At 35.9% G+C, this 25,752-nt stretch overlaps 1 protein-coding gene across 7 annotated transcripts in view; it reads left to right on the top strand.

Annotated features, from left to right (window-relative positions):
- The window catches only part of ARHGAP12 (Rho GTPase activating protein 12), a 123,126-nt gene that overhangs the window by 61,078 nt on the left and 36,296 nt on the right, over positions 1-25,752 (top strand). For 5 of the 7 annotated variants that reach the window (XM_030321218.2, XM_030321217.2, XM_030321216.2 and 2 more), the window contains 4 exons: positions 4,226-4,489; positions 12,092-12,232; positions 13,399-13,479; positions 24,915-25,040. In XM_030321218.2, coding sequence (XP_030177078.1) covers positions 4,226-4,489; positions 12,092-12,232; positions 13,399-13,479; positions 24,915-25,040 — 612 coding nt within the window. The remainder of the gene's footprint in view (positions 1-4,225; positions 4,490-12,091; positions 12,233-13,398; positions 13,480-24,914; positions 25,041-25,752) is intronic. The other 2 variants (XM_032593855.1, XM_030321220.2) reach the window with 1 other exon arrangement.

The following is a 25,752-nucleotide window of genomic DNA, read 5'->3' as shown; positions in this document are numbered from 1 at the left end:
TTACGTATTGTAGGAGTCACATCATTCCTTGACTGTGCCATGCTTTTTCCCCACACTTTTGTTTGTGTTGCCTCCTGTATCCCCAACTTTTGCCTGGCTGACTCTTATTATTTATTCATTTCTAGAACTCAGTCACTTGTTTCCATGTCTTTTTCCTTTTAGCTCCCACAGCATCCCATGCGTAGCTCTAGAGTCTTGTGGATTATCCACTTAAATGAGCTTTTGTTTCAGTTCCTTTTGCTGTATCACGAAGTCCCAGAAGACAGTACATTTTTTAGTTCATGTTTGTAACCTTAGCACCTAGTTAAGTACTTGGCTCCCAATTCATTTTTAGATAGTTTCTTTTCTTAAGATACTTTTTTAAAGTTTATTTATTTTTTTTTTTTAATTTTTTTTTTCAACGTTTATTTATTTTTGGGACAGAGAGAGACAGAGCATGAACGGGGGAGGGGCAGAGAGAGAGGGAGACACAGAATCGGAAACAGGCTCCAGGCTCTGAGCCATCAGCCCAGAGCCTGACGCGGGGCTCGAACTCCCGGACCGCGAGATCGTGACCTGGCTGAAGTCGGACGCTTAACCGACTGCGCCACCCAGGTGCCCCAAAGTTTATTTATTTTTGAGAGAGGGGGGAAACATGAGTGGGACAGGGACAGAGAGAGAGAGAGAGAAAGAAAGAGAGAGAATCCCAAGTAGTCTCTGCACTTCAACGTAGAGCCCAGTGCAGGGCTCAAACTCACAAACTGGCAAGATCGTGACCTGAGCTGAAATCTTGAGTTGGACGCTTAACCGACTGAACCACGTAGGCGCCCCTAGATAGTTTCTCTCTTAAATGGTGACACAACCGTCCATCCTTTCCCAAGACTAGAAATATAGATGTTTTTCTAGTTTCTTCTCTATCACATGTAGCCAGTTCCAAGTCCTTGAATTTCACTTTCACTTGGGCGTTAGGTGTTTGTATTTTTTTGTTCACATGTTTGTTCGTTCATTCAACGAATTTCATTAAGTGCTACTTTGTGCTGGGCAGTGTACTAACTATACTGCTTGCTGGACATAGTGTTGAATTTGTAGGATTTATAGATTTTTTTTTGCAGAAATCACATGTTTACAAGATAACTTTTTCCCTTTAGAAACAAAGGTTTATCTGAATAGATAAATATAATTTTAGGCATCTAAGGAAGGTTTTATAAGTACATATTCCTCATTTGATTTTATACATTTCTTTTAAAGCTTATTTATATTCTTTTCCTATTGTGAATGAGGTTTTTTACATTGTTACATTTTCCACTGTCATTGCTCATGTATGAGAAACTGATCAGATGATCTTTTATCTGGCCAACTTATTAAATTTCTTAGTAGTTTTTCTGGACTTGGGTTTCCAGATATTTGTTATGTCATTGTCAGATATCAGGGTTTTTTTTTCCTCTAGGTATTTATGAATTTAATTCATTTTTTATATCTTAGTACATTGCTTAGAATCTCCAATACAGTGTTGAATAAAAGCGGTGATATTTAGCATCCTAGTTTTTATTCTTTTAATGAAAATGCTTCTTATCAATCCTTGCTGTGATGCTTATTTTATTTTTAAAAAAAAAATTTTAAATGTTTATTTTTTTGAGATAGAGGAAGCACGCGCAAGCGGGCAGGGGGCAGAGAGAGGGAGACACGGAATCTGAAGCAGCTCCAGGCTCTGAGCTGTCAGCACAGAGTCGTATGTAGGGCTTGAACTCATGAGCTGTGAGATCATCACCCAAGCCAAAGTCGGACACTTAACTGACTGAGCCACCCACTCAGCTTAACTGACTGAGTGCCCCTGTGATATTCATTTTAAATAGTAATTCCTAAAGTCACATTAAGGAGACATCACACTTTACTTGCTAAGAGTTTTATCCTGAATCCACGTTGAATTTTATCAAATGGTGTCTGTGGAGAGGATTATGTGAATCTGTTAATGTAAAGAATTATAGTATGAGAGTTCCTAAAGATGGACTTTCTTAACATTTCTTTTTTTTTTTTATTTCTGATTTACTTACTTAGTACAGTGCTAGATTTGATTACTAATGTTTTACTTAGTATATTTTCATTTGTAACCAAGGTTGGTTTATAATTTTCTTCCATTTAGAATAACGCTAGTCTTATAAACTGTGTTGAAGCATTTCAATTTTTTTTCATGTTTATTTTGAGAGACAACATGAGTGGGGGAGTGGCAGAGACAGAGTAGAGAGAGAATCCCAAGCGTGCTCCACTTTGTCAGCCCAGAGCCTGATGTGGGGCTCGAACTCACATGAGATCATGACCTGAGCCAAAATCGAGGAGTTGGGCACCCAACTAACTGTGCCACCCAGGTGCCCCGAAGCATTTCAGTTTTTTTAAGTAGAAAAACTGTTTAAATTTGCACTGTTTAAATAACAGGACTTGGTCGTTTCTTAAAGATAGAGTAGAATTTTCTATCAGTAGAATTTTCTATGAACATCTTTTAGAAAATGGCTGTCTCTTGGCTCTTTGTTTCCCTAAGTCTAGTAACATATCAGGAGCAAAGTAAGAATTTCTTTTAACACTTGTTGAATAAATATTCTCTAGAAAAGGTTCTGGGAAATGATTTGCTACATAGAATTATTTGTTGTATTAACAGAGTTCATTGTAGTCAGAGAAAAACATTGTTACCTTGGCTAATTCACCAGGATATGGAATTACTCTCAAAGAGAAATACTACATGGAAATCTGTCTTCATGGATAGATTTTCTTCATAGAAAGATGCTGTTCGGTGGTAGTCTAAATTCACAGCTAACATTTCAAGGAAAACAGTCTTAATTTGTATCATTGTGCATAATTACTATGTGTAAAAAAACCAAGGTAACAATTTTACATATGTATTCATGTTTGGAGTTATTTTACTGTTTTCTCTTTTAAATCTTATTCTTTGATTTAGATTCATTATAATTACTTCATAGGCAGGTAATATTTTAGAACTTAAAGTACTTTAATTTTAATATAACTGACTCTATATCCATCCACATTTCCCTTTTTAAATTCAGTATTTTTAAGCATTCATAAAACTCTGGGTACATTATAGATGTAATTAAACATCTGCATATAATGCTAGGATTTATATAGTAAAGCAGTGGTTCTCAGTCAAGGTTAGTTTTGTCCCCAGGGGACATTTGGCAATGTCTGGAGACTTTTTAGTTGACACAGTGGGGGAATGCTGCTATCATCTAGTGGGTGGAGGCCAGAGATACCAGTAAACATTTTGTAACACACAAGATAGACCCCCCACAGCAAAGAATTATCAGTCCTAAAATGTTATAGTGCCCAGGTTGAGACACCCTGTGGTAAAAGGAAAGATAAATATACAAATATGAATACCCAGTATAGAAAGGTGTTCTCAGACATGTGCTTTTTTTCTTCAGCTATTAGAATTTTAAATTCAGTCATAGTGTCCTTATGAAAAGTGTCTGAAGAATATTCTGCTCTTGACTGACATCTAGTGAGACATTTAAAAATAAAAAGTAAAGCTGGAAGTTGAGATTAAGCATGTAAATCAGTTCCTGCTAATGCTTATTTTTCCACTGTTAGGAAATTCACAAATGAGGAATCTAGGAAGAGATTAAATGATTTGTTTATGGCAACTGAGAAATTATTAGTTGAGAAGGAATAGAATGTAGTAAACTCTTAGCTGAAGAATTTATCTCCTTTATCTTTCACTTATGTATTCCTGATTTACTATTAGAGCTTAGAACGTAAAATCTTTCTTTTGGTAGTTTTTTGAGTTACCCAGGTGTAAGGCTTTTTGTGTTTTAAAAGATTGTCTGAAATGATAGACTTTTAGAGACAAAGGAGACTGGTGTGATTTAATCTGATCCCCTCATATACAGAGATTTAAAAAATCAGTTTTGGAGAGATGAGGTGATCTAATCCAATGTCATACAACTTGTTAGTGCCAGATCTTGAACTGAAACCCACAGATCCTGACTTCTAGTGCACGATTCTTTTAGGATAAGGAAAAGTTACTAAGTACACTTTGGATTCTATTTGAAACTTTTATGTTTTCTTTAACCAAATCATGAATATTAATACCATTGCATTGCTTTTTCTTTAGAAAGAATATATACATCTGTATGTATGTTTTAAATAAATTTGTATGTATTTTCTGTGTCTCATGTTTCATTCAATTTTTATTTGTAAATGTTATGCCAGTTTAAACATGAATATTTCACATTTTCCACAGGCCACAACCCCTCCAAATCAAGGACGCCCAGATTCTCCTGTCTATGCTAATCTACAAGAACTGAAAATATCCCAGTCTGCGCTCCCCCCGCTGCCTGGGAGCCCAGCAATTCAGATTAACGGAGAATGGGAAACTCATAAAGATAGTTCAGGGCGATGTTATTACTATAACAGAGGAACACAAGAAAGAACCTGGAAACCACCTCGTTGGACTCGGGACACAAGCATAAGCAAAGGAGATTTCCAGAGTCCAGGAGACCAAGAGGTATGAGTGATTAAGGAAATCAACCAGTGACTTACCAAATTTTCTCTGTTTCTGTTATTCAAGATAAAAGAAGTGAATAGGTTTGTTTCTTGGTATTAAAATAGTAGAACACTTGAAATCTCTAAGATACTAAATGTTCTTTCCAAGTTTCATTATATTAATGCTACTTTCTAATATCTAACTAATAGACAGTAGCTAACCTTATAATGTACTTACTAGTTCCAGAATTAACTCAAAGTTGCTTAGTGCCAGTTATAGAAGATACTAATTTGGTTATTGTTATTGCTGAATCAGTGACATTTTATAGAAAAAGGAAAGAAAATACAGATATGACTTAGCCAAACAAATAAAAACAAAGTTATTAACTGGTTAAAACAGACATTTTTCTATATTGGTGTGGTATGACTAAGATACTTTGCCAGTTTTTGTCAGTCAGAGGTACAACATCACTTTTTATTTATATGTAAGGAAAATGAGTAAATGTAATCCTTTGCTATAAATGAGCCACCCTGTAAAGTTTGACCATTCACTTTCAAGTCATTATTTTCTCTATCAAGTGTTCATACTACCTGTCCCCTACCTTTGTCTCACCTCTTTGAGGCTGGTGCAGTGAACTTGGCCAGCCATATTTTGAGTACTCTCATGTCAGAAGTCTGGAGGGATTCCTTAGGACTGTTCAAACATGCAGGAGAGGCTTGGGTAGAATTGATAGAACGGAATTAAAATCTCCTGTTTGATAGACGGAAGCCCCTATGCCCGCATAGGACACCTTGGTCTTACAGAAAGTAGCTGGACTGTGTAATAAAAACAGAACTCCAGTCACATAGGAGCTGGAAAAATCAGGTAGCACATCTTGTATTTAGCAGAATCTAAAAGCTTTTTGTAGTTAATAACTCCTCTTGTCCTATTTTTCAGTTGGTTATTTATAGCTTTGGTTTGGTGGTAACTTGTATTTTTAGTGTTCAAGAATGAGATCGAGAATAGTGAGAGAAATTTGCTCATGTGTTACTATAATAAGAAAAATGTTGGGAAAATTATTTGAATTGTAGATCTAGAAAGATTTAAAATTATATTGTCCTGTGTATGAATAATAAAGTAAAATCTAATAATTTGGAAGAATTAGGGATTAAATTAAATTATAGAATAATTTAAAGGAATTTGAAGTATACACAGGAATTTTCAGTATGTTTTTTAGCTTTCCATTTTAATAAATACATGGGATGGATTTGTATATGAGAGTCTCAGTCTCTGCACAGATTGTTTCAAAATAGTTATTTCCATAGTAGCTGGAGCACATTTTCCAGTAACCTCTTGAGAAAGGTTGCATACATTATATAATATTGAGACTTTATGTATGAAAATGTTTATATATTTTTTTAATGTTTATTTATTTATTTTGAGAGAACGAGAAGGGGAGGGGCAAAGAGGAAAAGCAAGAATCCCAAGTAGGCTCAGCACTGTCAGCATAGAGCCCATCGCAGGGCTCCATCTCAAAAAGCATGAGATCATGACCTGAGCTGAAGTTAAGAGTCGACTGCTTAACTGACTGAGCCACCCAGGTGCCCTGAGAAGGTTTATATTCTGCTCTTGTATTTAATTGATAGCTTGCCTGAGTGAGTATAGAATTCTAGGTTGGAAATCATTTTTTCTCAAAATCGGAAAGCATTTTGAACTTCACTTTATGGCCATATGGATCAACTGCTTGTAGGGAGTCTCCAATGTCAGAACCATTAGGTCTTTCCTTTTAGACTAATGAATCTTCACAGAAGTCTTAAAATCTTCCAGGAAAGTAAGGGTTGCCAGGGTCTTGGTAGTCAGCACTTAGTGTGCGTTTAGTCTCTCCTCTTTCTGCTTGGTACTCATGTCCCAGTTGTGCGTGTTGTCTTTCAAATCAGAATCTTTTTTCCCTCTTAAGAGGGAGTGAATTCCTGTACTTCTGCTGGGAAAAGGGAAGGGTGCACACCTAGCGGTCAGGCCTGAAGGAAAGGGATTCTGGCAATTTTAGTGCTCATTGCAATACCCTCTCTTCATCCCCAGTTCAAAGAGGACCTAATACTGTCAGTTCCTGAGCCATTTGAAGATTCTGCTCTGTAAAGTGGTTGGATTTCACTTCCCTCTCCAACTCCACCCACTACCCCCAGCATTTTAGACTTTGCTCTTTGCAGATAATTTAGTCTTTTGTTCATCTGCTTCTCAGCTTCCAGAGTTTTGTGACTATTGTCTCTTCTTGTGTTCTCCCTGTTCTTGGGAGTTTAGGTCTTTTCATTGAAGCATATTTGAGTACTTCTAGTGGGGTTTGAGAGGAAATAAGTGTTCAATCATCCATCTAATTCAGGCTTATTATTTTAGTGTTTAGCTAGAACAGTTGTTCTCAGCTGGAGATGGTTTTGCCTCCTGGTGACACTCCATGTCTGGGGACATTTTTGGTTGTTAGAACTCGGGGAGGACTATTGGCATTGATTGGGTGGGTAGAAGCCAGAGGTGCTATCAAACACCCTATGATATGAAAGAAAGCTCCCACAATGAAGAATTATCTGGTCCTAAATGTCAGTAGTGCTGCTGTTGAGAACCCTGCCTTATAAGTGTTAAGGTGCATGTACATCAAAGTCGAAAGTTAGTATCTTCTTGCTCTTTAAAGCCATACAAGAACCGTGTGCTGTTTGCTGTTCTTGTCTTTTATTTCTGTTTTTAGCCCCTTCTTTGTACATGGTGTCTCTTAAAATTTGTCCTTGTGTTTAGTACTTTCTTTTCTCACACTCCTTTATGCAAATTAGATATCTTGGTTAATTTTTGGTTAACTACTGTCTTAAGTATGTACTTTTAAATTTTCTTAGTGAAGATTTATTAGTGATAGAATCTAGTTTTGTCTGAAAATTTAATTTTCCTCATTTTTGAAGAATATCTTTACTTGATAAACAGTTCTGAGTTGACTGTTTTTTCCTAGTTCACTGACTATTTTATTCTCCTGTTTTCAGGCTTTCATTGTTGATATTGCAAATTCAGCTCTCAGTTTGATTGTCATTCCTTGTCTCTTCTCGCTGGCAGCTCTTAAATTCCATGTCTGTAATTTTCCTATGATGTGATTAGGTGAGGGTGTCTTTATTTCCTGCCAGGGTTTTTTTGAGGTTCTTGAACTTGAGGAGCCTTGTCTTTGATTAGTTCTAGAAAATTCTTGGTCATCTATATATAGCCTCTGTCCCATTTTCTCTTTCCTCTCATTCTGGAACTTTGATTAGAGGAACATTTAATCTGCTTACATTGGTCATGTCTCTTGATTTCCCTTATACTTGTGTATTATATCTCTAGGTCTCTCTGTGCTTCTCAATTTTTAGATGTTCCAGTTCACTATTCTTCACCTTTATTTGTTTTTGCATCTTTTTTCTGTAAGTTTATTTATTTTTTGAGAGAGACAGAGACAGTGTGAGCAGGAGAGGGCAGGGAGAGGGAGACACAGAATCCCAAGCAAGCTCTGCACTGACAGTCCCAATAGGGGGCTCAAACTCACAAATGGTGAGATCATGACCTGAGCCGAGATTAAGAGTTGGACACTGAACCGACTGAGCCACCCAGGATCCCCCTTCTTTATTTGATATTAAACCAATCCTTGAATTTTAAAAACCTATTAGTTTTTATTTATCTGGGGGAGCTTCTCCATCTTGTTACTTTGGAAAGTTTTAAACCTAAAGAATAGAATAGTGAACATACATATACTAGATAGCCTTGTTAGTCAAGATTTACCAGTCTTAAATTTTGCTACATTTGCTTTATTTCTCTCCCTCCTTCTGCTCTCTACCCTCCAGTAATTTTCTTCTGAACCTTTTGGATAAGACAACATAATATTTTATTTTCTAAGGATAAGGACATTTTCTAGCAAAACTTTTTTTTTGGTGAAAAATAATTTATCATACTCAAGTTTAATATTGGAATACTATTTAATACATAGTTAATATTCAGTGTTTCTCATTTGTCAAGTAATATCCTTTACATTTTTTTTCCTGCAATAAAAGATCCAGTAAAGGATCATATATTTCATTCGTCCTATCTTTCTTTAGTCTTTTATTTTTTATAATTCTAGTATATGAAGTCTTTAAGAGTTGGATTATGCTGCTTTTTTGCTGACTCTAACTTACAGTGTTTTGTTTCACATCTTGTCCGTGTGTATGTATTTTAAGATGAGATTATAGTTCATATATAGGAAGTGTTTAGTGCTGGGGTTGACAGTCTGTTCCATCAGAGAGGATTTGCTTTTGTTTCTGCCAGGAAGTTAGTATCCTGTGAACATTTGAAACTGAATTTTCAGCTTTAGTTTTTACAGGCCACCTAGGTAGTAGTAATTTGGATTGCATGAAGACTGGTTTGTGGCTGGAGATTCTCCCATTTTCCCTCCCATTCTTCCATTATTTGGGAAGATTCCTGTGATTTCTCTTGTGTGGAATAAAGGGACAAAATTTGTTTCTGGTTAACTGATAATCTGAGGGTATAATTCTTTGGGGTCCCAGTTCTTTATTTTCAGGGGGGAATTCTGTTAGACTCCCTACTTTTGGTAGTCTTGAGTTCTGTTTCCCAATGCTTCATGACTTTGAAAAGTAATGTTCTAGTTTAGGGATTGGCAAATGCCTTCAAAGAGAAAGCTGGTCTTTATATTCTACTTATACTTTTGGATTCTTGCTTCTACTTAGTTTTGACTTCTGAGTATTTCTTAGTCAGTTTCTTGCTTCTTGATAATTTTTTAAAAAAATTTGGGGCACCTGGGTGGCTCAGTGTGTTAAGTGTCCAACTTCAGCTCAGGTCATGATCTTGTGGTTCATGAGTTCGAGCCCCGCATCAGGCTCCTGTGCTGACAGCTCAGAGCCTGGAAACTGCTTTGGATTCTGTGTCTCCCTCTCTCTACCCCTACTCTGCTCGTTCTTTGTCTCTGTCTCTCTCAAAAATAAACTTTTTTTTTTTAAAGAATGTGTTAAAAAATTTAATATATTAGGGGTGCCTGGGTGGCTCCATCAGTTAAGCGTCGGACTCTTGGATTTGACTCAGGTCATGATCCTACGGGTTTGTGAGATCGAGCCCCACATCAGGCTCTGTGTTGACACAGTCCTTGCTTGGGATTCACTCTCTGCTCCTCCCCTGCTCATTTTCTCTCTCAAAATAAATAAACTTAAAAAAATTAATATTTTAAATTGTTTTAATCCAGGTACCCATTTCAGTACCTCCCTGTCATTCCCCTGTAAATGGGACATCTGTGTAGCCCCCTTTATTTCTACTAGGCCATGTTTGCTGCAAAACATATACCCCAAAGTTACTGAGCTAAGTATGCTGCTGAATGGAGTTATGAGTATATAGCACAGTTAACATTGACAATGCTTGCCAAAAATAATCTAACTTTTATTTAATTGCCACTAAATAGCTCCTTTCTAGCAGTAAACAATCAAGATCTTCAAAGTACTCCTGGTTCTGTAATGAAACATGTTGAGATACTGGAGGTTTCTTTTCATGGAAGAAAGGAACATCTTACTGCACAAAAATTGGGAAATGATGGGAGCATTTTGCCAAGTAGAAAGTCATATTTACAAAAAAATTGATTTAGTAACTTTGTTTCCTAAATTAATTTTACTAGTTTTTTTTATTCAGGTATAATTAACATATAATATTTTGTTAGCTTCAGGTATACAACCTAATGATACAATATTTGTAAATATTATAAAATGATCACCACTATCTAGTTAATATCTGTCACCACTTGATTATAGAAGTTTTTGTCTTGTGATGAGAAGTTTTAATGTCTACTCTCTTTGCAACTTTCACATATGCAATACAGTATTATTAACTGTGGTTGCCATGCAGTACATTAAATCCCCATGACTTACTTTGTAACTGAATTTCATGCCTTTTGTCTCCTTTGCTCATTCAACCTGCCTTCCCCATCTCTGGCAATCACCAGTTTGTTCTCTGCATCCATGAGCTTGTTTTGTTTGGTTTTGAGGACTCTACGTAAGTGAGATCATATAGTATTTGTCTTCTCGCTCTGATTTACTTCACTTAGCATAATGCCCTTAAGGTCCATCCATGTTGTCACAAATGGTAAAATTTCATTCTCTTTTAGGGCTGAATATTATTCTACTGTATAGATTTCTTTTCTCTATTTCTAAAAGATTTTATTGTACTTTGCCTACATGAACTTATATTTTAAGTGGCCTCAATTAAATAAAAATAAATTCTGATTTTTGCAATAAGTTTTCATTAAAAAAAAATTCCTGTTACAGAACATATATAGCGCACTTTATGCAAGGCTTCTGTAAAGTTGTTTATGTCAGTTTTTGTGTTATGTTAGTATGTTTGTATCTTTAAGTTACTTCTAAAACATTGAGAATCTACACATTTTACTATTTTAGACCATTTAGTATTTTAGTATTCTGTGGTGGGAGAAAATGCAGTCTGATTAAGTAAGATATAATTGTAGAAACTATTTTACCTAAAAGTGACCCAGGAAAGGTCATTTGCACCTGAGAGTTAATCTAGTAAATATTTGTTGAATTAATGACATTTAAGGGCAGTAAGTAAATTGCTACTCACATTATGATACTTCTTGTTTGGAAAAAGCAGAGATTAGGTTTTCTCCATCTCAATCGCTTGTCTTATATGTCTGGATTCTCTCATGCTTTTATTTATTTTTATTTGTTTTTAAAATTTTTTAATGCTTATTTTTGAGAGAGAGAGAGAGAGACAGAGTGTGAGCAGGGGAAGGGCAGAGAGAGAGGGAGACACAGAATCTGAAGCTCCAGGCTGTGAGTTGTCATCACAGAGCCCCACACGGGGCTTGAACTCATGAACTGTGAGATACAACCTGAGCCAAAGTCGGAAGCGCAACCGACTGAGCCACCCAGGCGCCCCTCTCTCATGCTTTTAAAAGTAAAGTATACCTAAGTTACTTCCATACTGAGTTTTTTCATCTATCATGTTTGAATTTTTTTAATATTATTTTTTCTTGTTTTGAAGTTCAGTTCCCAACCATCTTTAATAAACGTTTGGTTGAATGAGTTAGGAAATCTTGCCAATAATTTAGGATATAAAATACAGTATTATAAAACTAATGTCTCTTACCTCTCAGTTTCACACATTTAAAAAAATAATTCAAGATCTATTTTTTGAACACTGTCAGGCATTTGTCTAGGAACTTGTATATATAGGTGAGTGAGAATTTTTAAGAAACTCAGTCTAATGAAGTACCCTCATCCCCTATTTTGCTTACACATGGATGTGTATACCCATACACACATTCCTGTCAGTTTTTAACCTGATTTTGGTTCAAAAGCAGCATTAAATAGAAGGCAGCATTTTTATCTCTCAGTCTGAAAACATTGTTTTCAGTTTTATTATAGAGAATTTTTCCAGGGTTGCATTATTGTGCTAAAATAACCATTATTAATTTCACCTTACCACTTACAGTGTACTCTTTGAAAGACTAACAATTTGTTTTGAAAATATTGAGATATAGTCAAGATATCTTAGTGCTTCAGCCAGATACAGTTTATTGCTTAGATTTGCAACTGCTGCATATATATTTTTTTTTCAAAGAAGAAAAATACTTATGTTTCTGACTATTTATAGCTTCTTTCATCAGAAGAAAACTACCACAGCATTTGTTACAGCCAGTCAGATAGGCAGTGTGGTTCTCCTCCAAGGGGTTGGTCAGAAGAGTTGGATGAACGTGGGCATACCTTATATACCAGTGACTATACTAATGAAAAGGTACATTCTTTTTTTCTCATCTAGTTTTCTTGGCAGAATCTTCTCATAAAATAGTTGTGTACTCAAGTTTGGCATTTTAAAAACTCATGAAAATATTCTTTATTGTAATTTTGTAGTCATGGCAATTGACAACATGAAAACTCACTATAACTACTGATTCATGGTTTTAAACTTTATAATTACAGTGATTCTTGTGGTGTCAAAACCCATTTAAGACAAATCTTTATAAGAGTAGACCTATTGAGTGTCATTCTGTTTAAACTTCTTCAATAAACATATTTCTTTATATTTTTTGTGGGGGGAATGGTTTTTAGGGAATCATTTTCTCAGCATGTGTCACTATGATATACCGCTTCACTTTCTGTGCTTTTTATTTTATAACCAAGTTACGTAAAACAAAAACCATGAATCTAGTTATTTTATGATTAACTATTTTGGGAATGCATATTGAAATTTTATGTATTATATCTCGTGTCATCAGAGAAGGTAAGGTTGTGCTTGCCTAGAGAATAGACCTTTGGGAATAAATGGAGATGGGCTTTTACCCCTCATTTCTGCTTTAATTATTTGACACTAGAACATAAGGAAACATTAGTTTTCATTTATTTCACAATTTTGTTTATATTAGCAGTGCTTAGTCTTTTGCCCCTCATATTCCCTGTATTATTTTATACGAAGTTTTATTAGTATTACTTAAATCATGTTGAGTAAGAAATTTGTTGGCTACAGGAGGTAATTCCTAAGGGTTTGCATTAAGTTTGGCTTAAATTGTTCAATAGTTTTATATTTGAAGATTAAAAAAAATTTTCTCTTGTTAATTTCTCAACCTTGTTTTCAGAGTGAGTGTGGCTCTGTGTCTGGTGTATATGTGTATCTGTGTATCTTTGTTACATATTTCTTACATTAAGTGGTGCTTGACATTGGGACTAGCTTGACACACTGGAAGAAAGAGAAAAGAAATTCAATTAAAGAAATTAATATTGAGTTTACTTATTTTTACCAAACTTAAAATACAAATCTATTAGTATAAGTTTGTAAATTTCTTTTATAGTGTTCTTGAGCAAGTAGAATAAAATTCCTAAGAAAATATCTAATATCTCTGGTTGTATAAGCTTAAACTCACTTTTACTTAAATGGAAAAAGTAACACCTATTTTGTTTTTATAGTGGCTCAAGCATGTTGATGATCAAGGTAGACAATATTACTACAGTGCAGATGGATCTCGGTCAGAATGGGAATTGCCAAAGGTAATAAACCTTAACACTGAATTTCTGTTTTAAATAGCAGATAAAATATTATCTGAAAATGGCTTCAGCAGATTTACTTAAAATTTTTATTCAACCTTTAAAGAACAAGACTTTTTTTTCAGAATTCACTGAGAATCTTTTTGGTAAATTTTTCTAAGATGTGTATTATCTTTATAATACTATATAATACTGATAATTTCTATTCAAAAATTCTGGTTTAACTTGAAATCAGTTTTTCATTGTTCCTAGAGATAAGCATCCCCTTCAGTGCCAATAATGACATCTTATACCTAGTTATCTTGAATATATTGAATTTTCTACGTGAGGTTGATTTTACGTTTAATCTTTTTTTTTTTTTTAGTGTTTATTTATTTTTGAGGGAGGATAGAGCACACGAAAGTTGGGGGTGGGCAGAGACAGAGGGACAGAGGATCCAGAGCTGGCTCTGCACTGACAGCAGCAAGCCTGACGCGGAGCTCGAACTCACAAACGGTGAAATCATGACCTGAGCCAAAGTCAGATACTTTACTGACTGAGCCATCCAAGTGCCCCTAATCTTTTTTTTTTTTTTTAGGAGGAAAAAAAAAGCAGCTCAATATTCCAGTTTATTCTCATATGTAAATATGTGTTGTAATTGTGTCAGTAATTAGCAGCATGTGCTGATAAGATATTCTGGGCTCTCACTGGATATCTCCTTTCAGATAAGTACACTAGGGCTGAGTTTAAAAGGCAGCAGGGGGGCACCTGGGTGGCGCAGTCGGTTAAGCGTCCGACTTCAGCTCAGGTCACGATCTCGCGGTCTGGGAGTTCGAGCCCCGCATCGGGCTCTGGGCTGATGGCTCAGAGCCTGGAGCCTGTTTCCGATTCTGTGTCTCCCTCTCTCTCTGCCCCTCCCCCGTTCATGCTCTGTCTCTCTCTGTCTCAAAAATAAATAGACGTTAAAAAAAAAAAAAAATTTAAAAGGCAGCAGGTGGGGCGCCTGGGTGGCGCAGTCGGTTAAGCGTCCGACTTCAGCCAGGTCACGATCTCGCGGTCCGGGAGTTCGAGCCCCGCGTCGGGCTCTGGGCTGATGGCTCAGAGCCTGGAGCCTGTTTCCGATTCTGTGTCTCCCTCTCTCTCTGCCCCTCCCCCGTTCATGCTCTGTCTCTCTCTGTCTCAAAAATAAATAGACGTTAAAAAAAAAAAAATTTAAAAGGCAGCAGGTGGGGCGCCTGGGTGGCGCAGTCGGTTAAGCGTCCGACTTCAGCTCAGGTCACGATCTCGCGGTCCGTGAGTCCGAGCCCCGCGTCGGGCTCTGGGCTGATGGCTCAGAGCCTGAGCCTGCTTCCAATTCTGTGTCTCCCTCTCTCTCTGCCCCTCGCCCGTTCATGCTCTGTCTCTCTCTGTCCCAAAAATAAATAAACGTTGAAAAAAAAAAAAGGCAGCAGGTTTCAGAGTGGTCATGTAGTTGTCACTAGTAGTATTGAGATCATTTTAGATGATATCAAGCAGGCTTTTAAATTTTAATTGGTATATTATTTTGATGTTTTAGAAAACAGCCATAGTCAGCAGACGTATCTGTAGTGTTAATTATCAGGTAAACTTCAGTTTTTAAAAAAATTTGTCTCTTTACCAAAGTCAGTCAATTTAAAGAAAAGTATTAGTATAAAGATACATATAGAAAAACTCACTATGTGTTACTAAATTGAAGATTGGGAAACACTATCTAGTAAAGTAGTAATGATGGTGGTTTCTTCCTATGTGAAGGTTATCTGCCTCTAATTCTTTTATGAAATTATAAGGGTTGATATTAGTAGAAAAAGATGAACCACTTGTACTTGACTTTTAAGAACATCTTTGTGGCCTATCTTGAGCCACTAGCGTAAGAACTCCATTATAAGTCTGACAGCTTTTATTTTTAGTATTATCTTTTAATTTTGAGAGAGAGAGAGAGAGAGAGAGAGAGAGAATATGAATCACAAGCAAGCTCCATGCTGTCAGCGTAGAGCTCGATCTCATGAACCGTGAGATCATAACCTGAGCTGGAGTAAAGAGTCAGACACTTAACCCATTGAACCACCCAGGTGCCCTTAAGTCTGACACCTTTTAAAATGTTTACATTTCAGGGCGTCTGGGTGGCTCAGTCATTGAAGTGTCTGACTTCCACTCAGGTCATGATCTCATGGTTTGTGAGTTCAGGCCCCACCTCAGGCTCTCTGCTGTCAACACAGAGCCTGCTCTGGATCCTCTGTCTCCTTCTCTGTCTGCCTCTCCCTCCCCTCTCTCTCTCAAAAATAAACATTAAAAAAATTTTTGTAAATAAAATAAAATGTTAAGATCTCAAAGAACGATGTAAGTTGCTATAATGCAAACTTGATAACATTCGGGGATAAGGGTTGGGGATAAAGGAAATAATAGCTCTTTTGGTTAATTTGACTATCAAGTGCAGCTCTGGATTTTTCTTGTGTTTAAAAAAAGCCTTGTCAAATCTTCAAGTGACTATTTATATTCACATATTTTAGCACTTATTTTACACAGGTACTTTCTCTTTTGTCCAGCTCAGCAGAAAAATGTATTTCATATTTTTAACCATTTTTAGTAGTTTCAAAATGAGAAGTTGTATTAAAATTTATGTATAGACAACAGGTACTACTTGTTGGGCGCCTGGGTGGCTCAGTTGGTTAAGCCTCCAACTTCAGCTTAGTTCGTGATCTCATGGTTTTGTGAGTTGGAGCCCCACATCAGGCTCTGTGCTGACAGCTCAGAGCCTGGAGCCTGCTTCGGATTCTGTGTCTCCCTCTCTCTGCCCCTCCCCCACTTGTGTTCTGTCTGTCTCAAAGATAAACACTTAAAAAACACAAATGCTATCTGCAACATAATGTATTACTGTTTTTTTTGTTGTTTTTTTTGTTTTGTTTTATGTTTTTTTTTTTTTAAACATTTTTTTTAATGTTTATTTATTTTTGAGACAGAGAGAGACAGAGTGTGAACGGGGGAGGGTCAGAGAGAGGGAGACACAGAATCTGAAACAGGCTCCAGGCTCTGAGCTGTCAGCACAGAGCCCGACGCGGGGCTTGAACTCACGGACTGCGAAATCATGACCTGAGCTGAAGTTGGCTGCTTAACCGACTGAGCCACCCAGGCGCCCCTATGTTTTTATTTTTGAGAGAGAGCAATAGTGGCAGATGGGCAGAGAGACACAGAATCTGATGCAGGGCTCGAACCCACGAACTGTTAGATCATGACCCGAGCCGAAGTCAGACACCTAACTGACTGAGCCACCCAGGCGCCTCCATGACATATTACTGTTAATGACGATAAGTTTTATATTTTAATTACAAAACTCCTTTATGCAAAGAGTTTTGAAGATATCACATTGTGGGTTTTCTTTTTCTTTTTAAGACTTAAGTTTTTTAAACAGTTTTAGGTTTACAACAAAATTGAGAGGAAGGTACAGAGATTCCTCAGATATCCCCTACACATGCATAGCCTCCCCCATTATCAACGTTGCTTACCAGAATGGTATATTTTTTACTAAGGATGAACCCACATTGACACATCATAATCCCTGAAGTCCATAGTCTACTTTAGGGTTCATTCTTGGTATTGTATATTCTGTGTGTTTGGTTAAAAGTATACTGACATGTCCATCATTATAATATTGTATGATGTATTTTCACTGCTCTGAAAATCTTGAAAATCTTGAAAATCTTATGGATGGTGAGAGTCAAAATATGTTAATACCTATGTGCTGGGAAAAGAATATGTATTTGGGGACATAATTATTCAATATTGAGAACTATGTAACAATGATTGGTTGTATTGGGCTTATAAAATATGAGATCTGCTTTTACTTGAAGACATCAGAAGGTAAATCTGCTGGAAATTTAGTTCACTGAAAGTGATTTAGATTATAGAAGGCCAATATTTTATTAATATATTATTAATTAAATAATTTAAACATATATTAAATTTTTGTTCCACTTGACAAATTCTCATTGTAGCTCATATAAGTATGTCAGATATCATTTGAGTTATAGAAAAATCTTAGTGTATTACATCTTCTTTCATAGTAGTTTCTGATTACCTGGAGTAATGAGATCAAACACAAGCTGCCTTTTGAGCGATTTGTCTCAGGTCAGGGTCCATTGAAAGAAGAGGCTTCCAGGATGACCTTATGTAAGGAGCAATTTGGAACCTATACTTAACTAGTAGCTAAATATTTGTTTTTGTATTAACTCCTATACTTTCCTTGGTCAAAAGACTTAAAAGTTCACTATTAAGAAACTTGTTTGTGGAGATGCCCTGGATGAAAGAAAGAAGAGAGGCAAGGGACTAAGTGATATCAAAACCTTTAAGGATAGTTCCACAACAATGGAAGTGAGTGCTGATTGTGACCAGGAGTGAGTCATTAGTTTTGTGATATTATCTCATTTTGTGCCAATATTTGCCACTTGGACAAAGTCAGAATGGGCAGTTTCTTGAACTTCTAACTAAATTGGATCTACGTAGGGAGGTTTGATTTGGGTACAGTGGGAATGAGGAAAAAAGACAATGTTTTAGAACCATTATTTAAAGGATTTTTACTGTATGATAAAGAAAATTATAGGTTAAATTTTGTACTCTAAGCAATTTACCACTTAGTAAATCCAAAATAAATTCTATCAGATAGGTTTGTAACTCCCAGTGCAGATAGATATTAGAAACTTAGCTAACTATTTTATGAATATATCTTTGTCAGCTCTGTGTAGGTATTATAATGGATCCAAATGCATAGGGCATGGTCTTTACCCTCAAGGAGTTTGCTGTAAATTTGGAAAGAAGAAACATGTTCATATGACAGCTAAGTGAGACAGAATACATACACACATACATTTATGCATACCTGGTTCTAAATTGGGTGTAGGTGAAGGGGATCATAATACTAGACAGGAGCAGGGTGCCTGGGGGCTCAGTCGGTTGAATGTCCATCCGACTTCGGCTCAGGTCATGATCTCACATTTTGTGAGTGCAAGCCCTGTGTTGGGCTCTGTGCTGTCAGCATAGAGTCCATCTCTGCCCATCTCTCCTTTTCCTCCCCCACTCGTGTCCTCTCTTTCTCTCTCTCTTTCTCAAAAATAAATAAACTAAAACAAACAAAAAACTAGACAGGAGGAAGGACTGGGAGAGAAAAATAAGGATGAATGAAAAGAGAACAAAACAAAATATTCCCCACTTAAAATGAGTCTGGTATCCAAAATTCTAAGTAAAACACATAAAGAACCCCAACGCTTATATAAACATGAAAAAATCCAGAATCAGAACATTGTACTCCAGTTGAAATTACTTTTTAAAATAACTTAATGAAGACTTTATAAATATGTTGTAGATGTCTAGAGTTAAATGAAGTCTTTCATTTAAAAAGAACAAGAAATTATGAAAAAAAGATACAAATGATATTTTAATAGGTGAATATGATAAAAAATAAATTGGAAATATTTTGGGTGAGGGACGCCTGGGTGGCATAGTCGGTTGAACATCTGACTTTGGCTTAGGTCATGATCTCACAGTTTATTGAATTTGAGCCTGGCATCTGGCTCTCTGCGATCAGCATGGTGCCCACTTTGAATTCTCTGTCCCCCCCGCCCCTCTCTGCCCCTCCTCCGCTTATGCGCACTCTTTCTCTCTCTCTTAAAAATAAATAAAACATTTTAAAAAAAGAAATATTTCAGATGAAGAGATAGTGCAATAAAAAATGTAGGTAGTCAGTAGTGTAAACTACAGACAGAAGGGCAGAAAGATAACAAATATTAAAGCACAGTTAAGAGAAATGGAAGATGGGTGAGAGGTTTCCTGTATTCATATACTAGGAATTCCAGAAGAGGAGAATGGAAAAAAGATAGGGAAATAATATTTAAAAATATAATTTCTAGGAATTTTCTAAAATTGAATGAAGGCATGAGTCTTTAGTAGAAAATATGCCTTAAATGCTGACTAGGATATATAAAAATAAATCTATGTGTTGACAAACTTTGCTGGATATTCAGAACTTCAATATAGGGAGACAGTTGTAACAACCATCAAAGGGTAAAGGACCATATTACCTACTGTGGTAGAGTGCATCATTGGATCCATTCTGCACCCACTCCTGTATCAGTGCTCTTTGCTGTGTGCCTTGTAGAGGCCTCCCACTGTGAGTGGAGGTATATTCTGCTGTTAACTGAGTTCAGTCATGTGACTTGCTTTCCCAGATGATTTTTTTTAAGTTTATTTTTTTTATTTGAAAGAGATACAGTGTGAGTGGGAGAGGGGCAGAGAGAGAGAATCCCAAGCAAGCTCTGTGCTGCCAATACAGAGCGATGCGGGGCTTGAACTCATGAAACCATGAGATCACGACCTGAGCTGAAACCAAGAATTGGATGCTCAACTGACTTAGCCACCCAGGTGCCCCAGCTTTCCCTAATGATTTTGAGCAAACGTGTCACAAGTATAGTATTGAAATGAGCATGTGCACCAAAAAATAAAGTTTTAAAAAATGAACAGAGCTTCAGAGATCTGTGGGGAAAATACAAAAGTGTTAGGTATTTATGCTATTCATTTTATTGGAGTTCTAGAAGAAGAGGAGAAAGAGTGTGAAGCTGAAAAATATTTGCAGTAACGGTGTTTGAAGACATCTCAAATTTGGCAAAAGGCAAACCAAGAATCTGAGCAACACTAAACAGGATAGACCCAAAGAAACCCACATCTAGACATAGTAGTCAGATTTCTGTAAACTAAAGACTTCTCTTTCCTTTCCTGCTAAAATAATCTCGAAAGCAACTCAACACAGTAGCTGTAGGGTAATAGTGGTTTGAATGGCAGTGGATGTCTTATCAGAAGCCATGAAGCTAGAAGGAAGTGGTATAACATTTTTCAAATGCTGAAAGAAAAAACTGTAAACCCATAATTGTACATCCAACAAAAATGCTCTTCAAGAATGAAAATAAAAGAGACATTTTCAAAGGAAAGGAATGTAAGAATTTTATTACCAGTATCACGTTCTTAAAGAATTACTATAGGAAGTCCTTCACACAGAAGGGAAATGATAACTGAAGAAAACCTGGAACATCAAGACTGAAGAAAGTACAGTGGAAAGGGTGAATATCTGAGGAGACTTGTCTTGAGTTTTAAAAATTATGTTTGACATTCAAAACAAAAATTAAAACATTTCTGAAGTACTCATTGTAGTTAGAAATGATACTTTTTTAAAGTTTATTTTGAGAGAGAGAGAGTGCATGTGCATGAGCAGAGGAAGGGCAGAGAGAGAGAGGGAGAGAGAATCCCAAGTAGGCTCCCCACTGACAGCACAGAGCCCAACATGGGGCTCAATCTTACAAACCATGAGATCATGACCCAAGCCGAAATCAAGAGTCAGCGCTTAACCAACTGAGCCACCCAGGCGCCCTGGTAGAGATGATACTTAAAACAGCCAAATACAGTACCATAAAGAGGGGAGAGTAAAGTGATATCACTGTTAGTAAGTTTTCTGCATTTCACTTGAAATAGTAAAATGTTGATACTAGTAGACTGTGGTAAATTAAGCATGTAAATTGTAATTCCTAGAGCAGTCACTAAAAACCAACAAAAGATATATTCAAGAAACTATAGATGAATTAAAATCTAATAGTGAAAACTTTTCAAGTAGTCCATAGGAAGGGAAGAAAGAAGAAATGTGAATGATAAACAGGATAAAAAACAAAATGGCAGCCTTAAATCTCATGGTTTGTGAGATCAAGCCCTGCATCAGGCTCTGAGCTGACAGTGCAGATCCTACTTGGGATTCTCTCTCTCCCTCTCTTTCTGCCTGTACTCTACTCATGAGGGTACTCTCTCTCTTTCTAAAAATAAATAAAGAACCTTAAAAGAAAAAAAACAACTACCCATTTCTCTAGTAAAAAGTCAGGTTTGAAATGTGATAGAAATAAAGATCCTCTTTACATTAGCAGCAGTGGCAACAAGAAGAGTTGTAACTACTGATACACCAATTAAAGGTTTGTAAGATCTTAATGAAGAAAATTTCAGAGCAGAATGGAAGAACATAAAACCTGAATAAATGGTGCAATATGCCATTGTGGTTTTGGACAGGGAGGCCCAGTGTTAGTGCAGTGTCCACATTAATCTATAAATTCACTGCATTTCCACTTACTTTTTCCCTCTCCACCTTTTTTGGAACTGATGCTAAATTTTGCTGACAAACAAAGGTCTACGAAGAACCCAAGTATTCCTGAAAATGGGAGGTGGGGCATGTGAGGGATGAGGTTCATGAAAATAAGTGATTAAGATGGGTAGTAAGAGCACACATACAGAGAAATAGACCAGAATAGAAAGCTCAGATCTGGCATTACAAATCGATGAGTTAAGCATGGACTATGCAATAAATGTTGCTAAGATTATTGGTTATTCTCATGGAAAAAAAAATGAAGTGTAGATCTTGACTCATGTCATACTTAATGATTAATTCCAGGTAGATGAGAGATGTAAATTTAATCAGCAAAACTTTAAAATCTATATAAAAATATCTTTGACTTCAGAATGGGAAGGATTTCTTAAAAAGACTACAATAACGAAAACCTATAAAAGGAAAGATTGACAGATGTGATTACATCAAATTAAAACACTAATATAAAAGGTACCTTTTAGGGGAAAAGCTGAGCTATGGACTAGGAAAAGGTATATTAAACTCAAGAACTCAAGTAGCTTACAAATATTTAGAAGCAAAATATATAAAGAACTTCCTGATCCTTTCTGTATGTAAGAGAAAGTCCAGTTGAAATTAGGCAAAATACACAACTAAGCGATACACAGAAGAGGAAAAAATGTAAATTAAAACACTGAGCTAGCGTTTCACCTTTCACATATTTTTTAATGTGTATGTGTACTTAACATTTATTTTATATATACAAATGCATATAAATTCAGCAATTCCAAGTAGGGCAGTGCAAAGCATTATGTTCTGCTGGTAGAACTATAAATAAATTAGTACTGCCACCTTAGACATATCCATTTGTAGCAAAATGGTTAAATTGTGGTGTTTACATATAATGTAATATTCTATAGAAGTGAAAATACGTGAGTCAGAACTGCATAGTCAGCAGCATGGATATGTTTTTTACAATAACATGTTGAATGCAAAAAGCAAGTTGAAGAATGATGCAATATGTGGTCTGATTCCATTTATATCACTTTTAAAACTCCACAGGTAAATATATTTATAGGTGCATAAGTATATATCAAAGTGTGATGAGAATGATGACCACTGAATTATATGATGCTGCTGGGAAAAGAGGGAGAGGAATGGAATCTCAAAGATGTGTTCAGAGGGTCTCTAACATGTCTATAATATTTTCCTTTTTTTTTTTTAAAGGGTACCTAAAGCAATGTCTTCTATTAGATATGCTAAAACTTGATGGTGGGTTTTCATTAGAGTCTTTATTCTTTTGTATATGTTTGAAATAATTCAAATAAAAGTTCATTTAAGATTGTTAAAAAGGTGTTTTTAATGGGATTAGAAAAGTTTTAAACTTAGCTGTCTTTTTAACTAGATGTGCGTGTGTGTGTGCATGTGTTTTAACTGTGGGGTAGTTATTTTCTGTTCTTTGCACACAACTGTGCAAAAATAACAATTATTTTTCCTTTCTCTAATTGTGTGGCGCCTTGTTTTTGTCTTCTGTCTATGCAGTGTTTTCTGTTTGACATTTTATTTATGCTTTGTTTTTATGAACTTACTATGCCCTAGTAAAACCACCAACACATTTACAATTGTGCTTATTACCCAGTTTAGTTTTATGTTATCTTTGATACCGTGTAGAAAGGATTTCTCAGCAACTATAGTAATTATAAAGCTCATAAGCTAAGGTAGGTATCTGTTATGGTTTGTATACATGTCTCTACACAGCTATACATTTTAGTTCTTGCGATGTTTGTATTGAAGGGAAAGTGTATTTCTGTTTTCACTTAGAGACTTCTGGCAAAGAATTTTTGGGGGTGTAGCCTTTAAGTTTCATCTTTGTTCATTCTAGAAATGATCCCTTTGTGAACTTCTGTGACAGATTTTAAGATTGCTAATTGTTAAGCAACAGTGATTTAAAAACAAATGCCGTATGTGACTGCCTGGCTTTGGCAAGTTTTAATGTGAAGAATGAAGTAACAGATTTGGGAGACAGTTTAGGGGGCCTATATAGGCTCATTTTGGGGACTAAAAAAATGGCATAGAGAAACATGTTGGAAGATTTTTTAATATTAAAAACATTGCTATAATATAATTTTACTGGAATTGTAATGAATCATTAAAACTTTCAGATTTGATGGGCTTTTTATGGGTGAGAGAAGTAGATAGGTATTAGGTGTCCTTTGCTTTCGGGAGAAGAATGTAGCCTGTAATTTTTTGTCATTTAATTATGTTTTATTACTTATAATTTATTAAAATTGGCTGTATAAATCAGTATAACTCCTAAACGTCATATTTCTGAAATGTTTATGCTTGCTGATCTACTTGACATTTCAAACACATGATTTAATACCTTACTGATAATACATTCTTAATTTTCTGTATAATTTTAGGGGGTAGTTATTTTCTGTTCTTTGCACACAACTGATATATTCAAGATTGGTCTTTCCAACCAATACCATCTCTGTCTTCTGGTCTGCTGTGTTTTACCACTTCAGAGAAACAAATAATAATATGTTTGGCTTATAAATGAAAGCAAAAATAAAAACAAACAACCCTTTAAATGTGAGGATACTGTTTTAATAATTATTTTAAAAACCTAAACCAAAAATTGAATTCATGTGGATTTTTGAATTAGAAGGAATCTTAATAAATTTGTTCAACAACTTCGTTCTACAAATTATAACTAATATTTACTGAGAATCTTACTATTAGGGCAATATTTAGCACTTTTTACACTGCTTAAGTTTTTTTTTTTAAGTTTATTTTGAGAGAGAGAGAGAGAGAGGCACACAGGGAGGGGCAGAGAGAGGGGGAAGGAGAGAGAGAATCCCAAGCAGTCTCCATGCTGTCAGCCCATAGCCCCACGTGGGGCTCCGTCTCACAAACTGTGAGATCAGGGCCTGAGCCGAAATCAAGAGTCTGACACTCAACCCAGTGAGCCACCCAGGTGCCCCCATACTGCTTAACTTTTATAACACCGGTGTGAATGAGACGGTGTTTCTGTTATGCCTGTTTTACAGTTGGTGAAACAGAGACCCACGGAGACTGAATATTTATTTTGCCAAGCTAACGTTAACTTTGTCCAACACCAAAACCCCTGATCATCTCAGTTGTGCCACAGTGTGGTCAAAGATGAGAAAACTGAGACAAGAAAAATTCCTGTGATGAACTTCGCCTAACATTATGTGTCATTTGGAGCCTGCATGTTTAGATTCCACTTTTGTTTCTATTATTTATGAGGTATAATTTTTTTTTTTTTTTTTTTTAGTATAATGCTTCATCCCAACAACAAAGAGAAATAATTAAAAGTAGGAGCCTGGACAGGCGGCTGCAAGAACCGATAGTTTTAACAAAGTGGAGACATAGCACCATTGTGTTGGACACCAATGACAAGGTAGGACTTCTTGAGAAAAACTGTTGACAATATTGGCATGTTCTTTATTCTTTATACTTTTATCTTTTTCCTTAGGTGGATCTCCTATTTTGGTGACTACTGTTTTATTATATATAGACAGCAGCAATTTATCCTGGAATGGGTTTTGGTTTTGAAGCTTACTGATCTTTGCACAGTGGACTGACTTATCTGTGGCTTAATAATGTATACGTTTGAGCCTAGTAGGTGATAAATACTTTTGATAACCCTTTTTAAAAATCATATATCTGTTACTGTTTATCTTCAGTCTTCCAGAAGTTTTATAGTAAAGACATTAGTTAATTTTCTTCATCCCCTGGGAAGATCGGAATCCCACTCCTCTGTTTCCCTAATTGTTCTCTGCACGAAGGACTTTTATCAATCTGAGAAGTAATGTTCTCTGTTTCAAATAAGGGATAAATTTTGATGCAAACATCAGAATGGAAAAGCCATAATGTTTTTAACTTCCTTGTAAGTTTTCTCTTTATGTTGTATCTTCATTTTGGGGATGGAGTAGGAAATTCATGCGAATTTGTAGAACATCAGCCATACTAATGTAAAAATGAAAGGGCAGTAGTAACACTCTAAAACTAAAAAACTTATTTTAAAAAGATATCTGTCACTGGGGACTCTCATTTTATCACAATCAGACTTTTCTTTAGCATAATTAACAGGTTTCCTACATTTTCAGGTG

This window comes from Lynx canadensis, chromosome B4 (genome assembly GCF_007474595.2).
Source record: "Lynx canadensis isolate LIC74 chromosome B4, mLynCan4.pri.v2, whole genome shotgun sequence".
In the NCBI taxonomy this organism is placed as follows: Eukaryota; Metazoa; Chordata; class Mammalia; order Carnivora; family Felidae; genus Lynx; species Lynx canadensis.
Note: the sequence above shows the minus strand (reverse complement) of the source record. Positions and strands in the feature narration are given on the sequence as shown.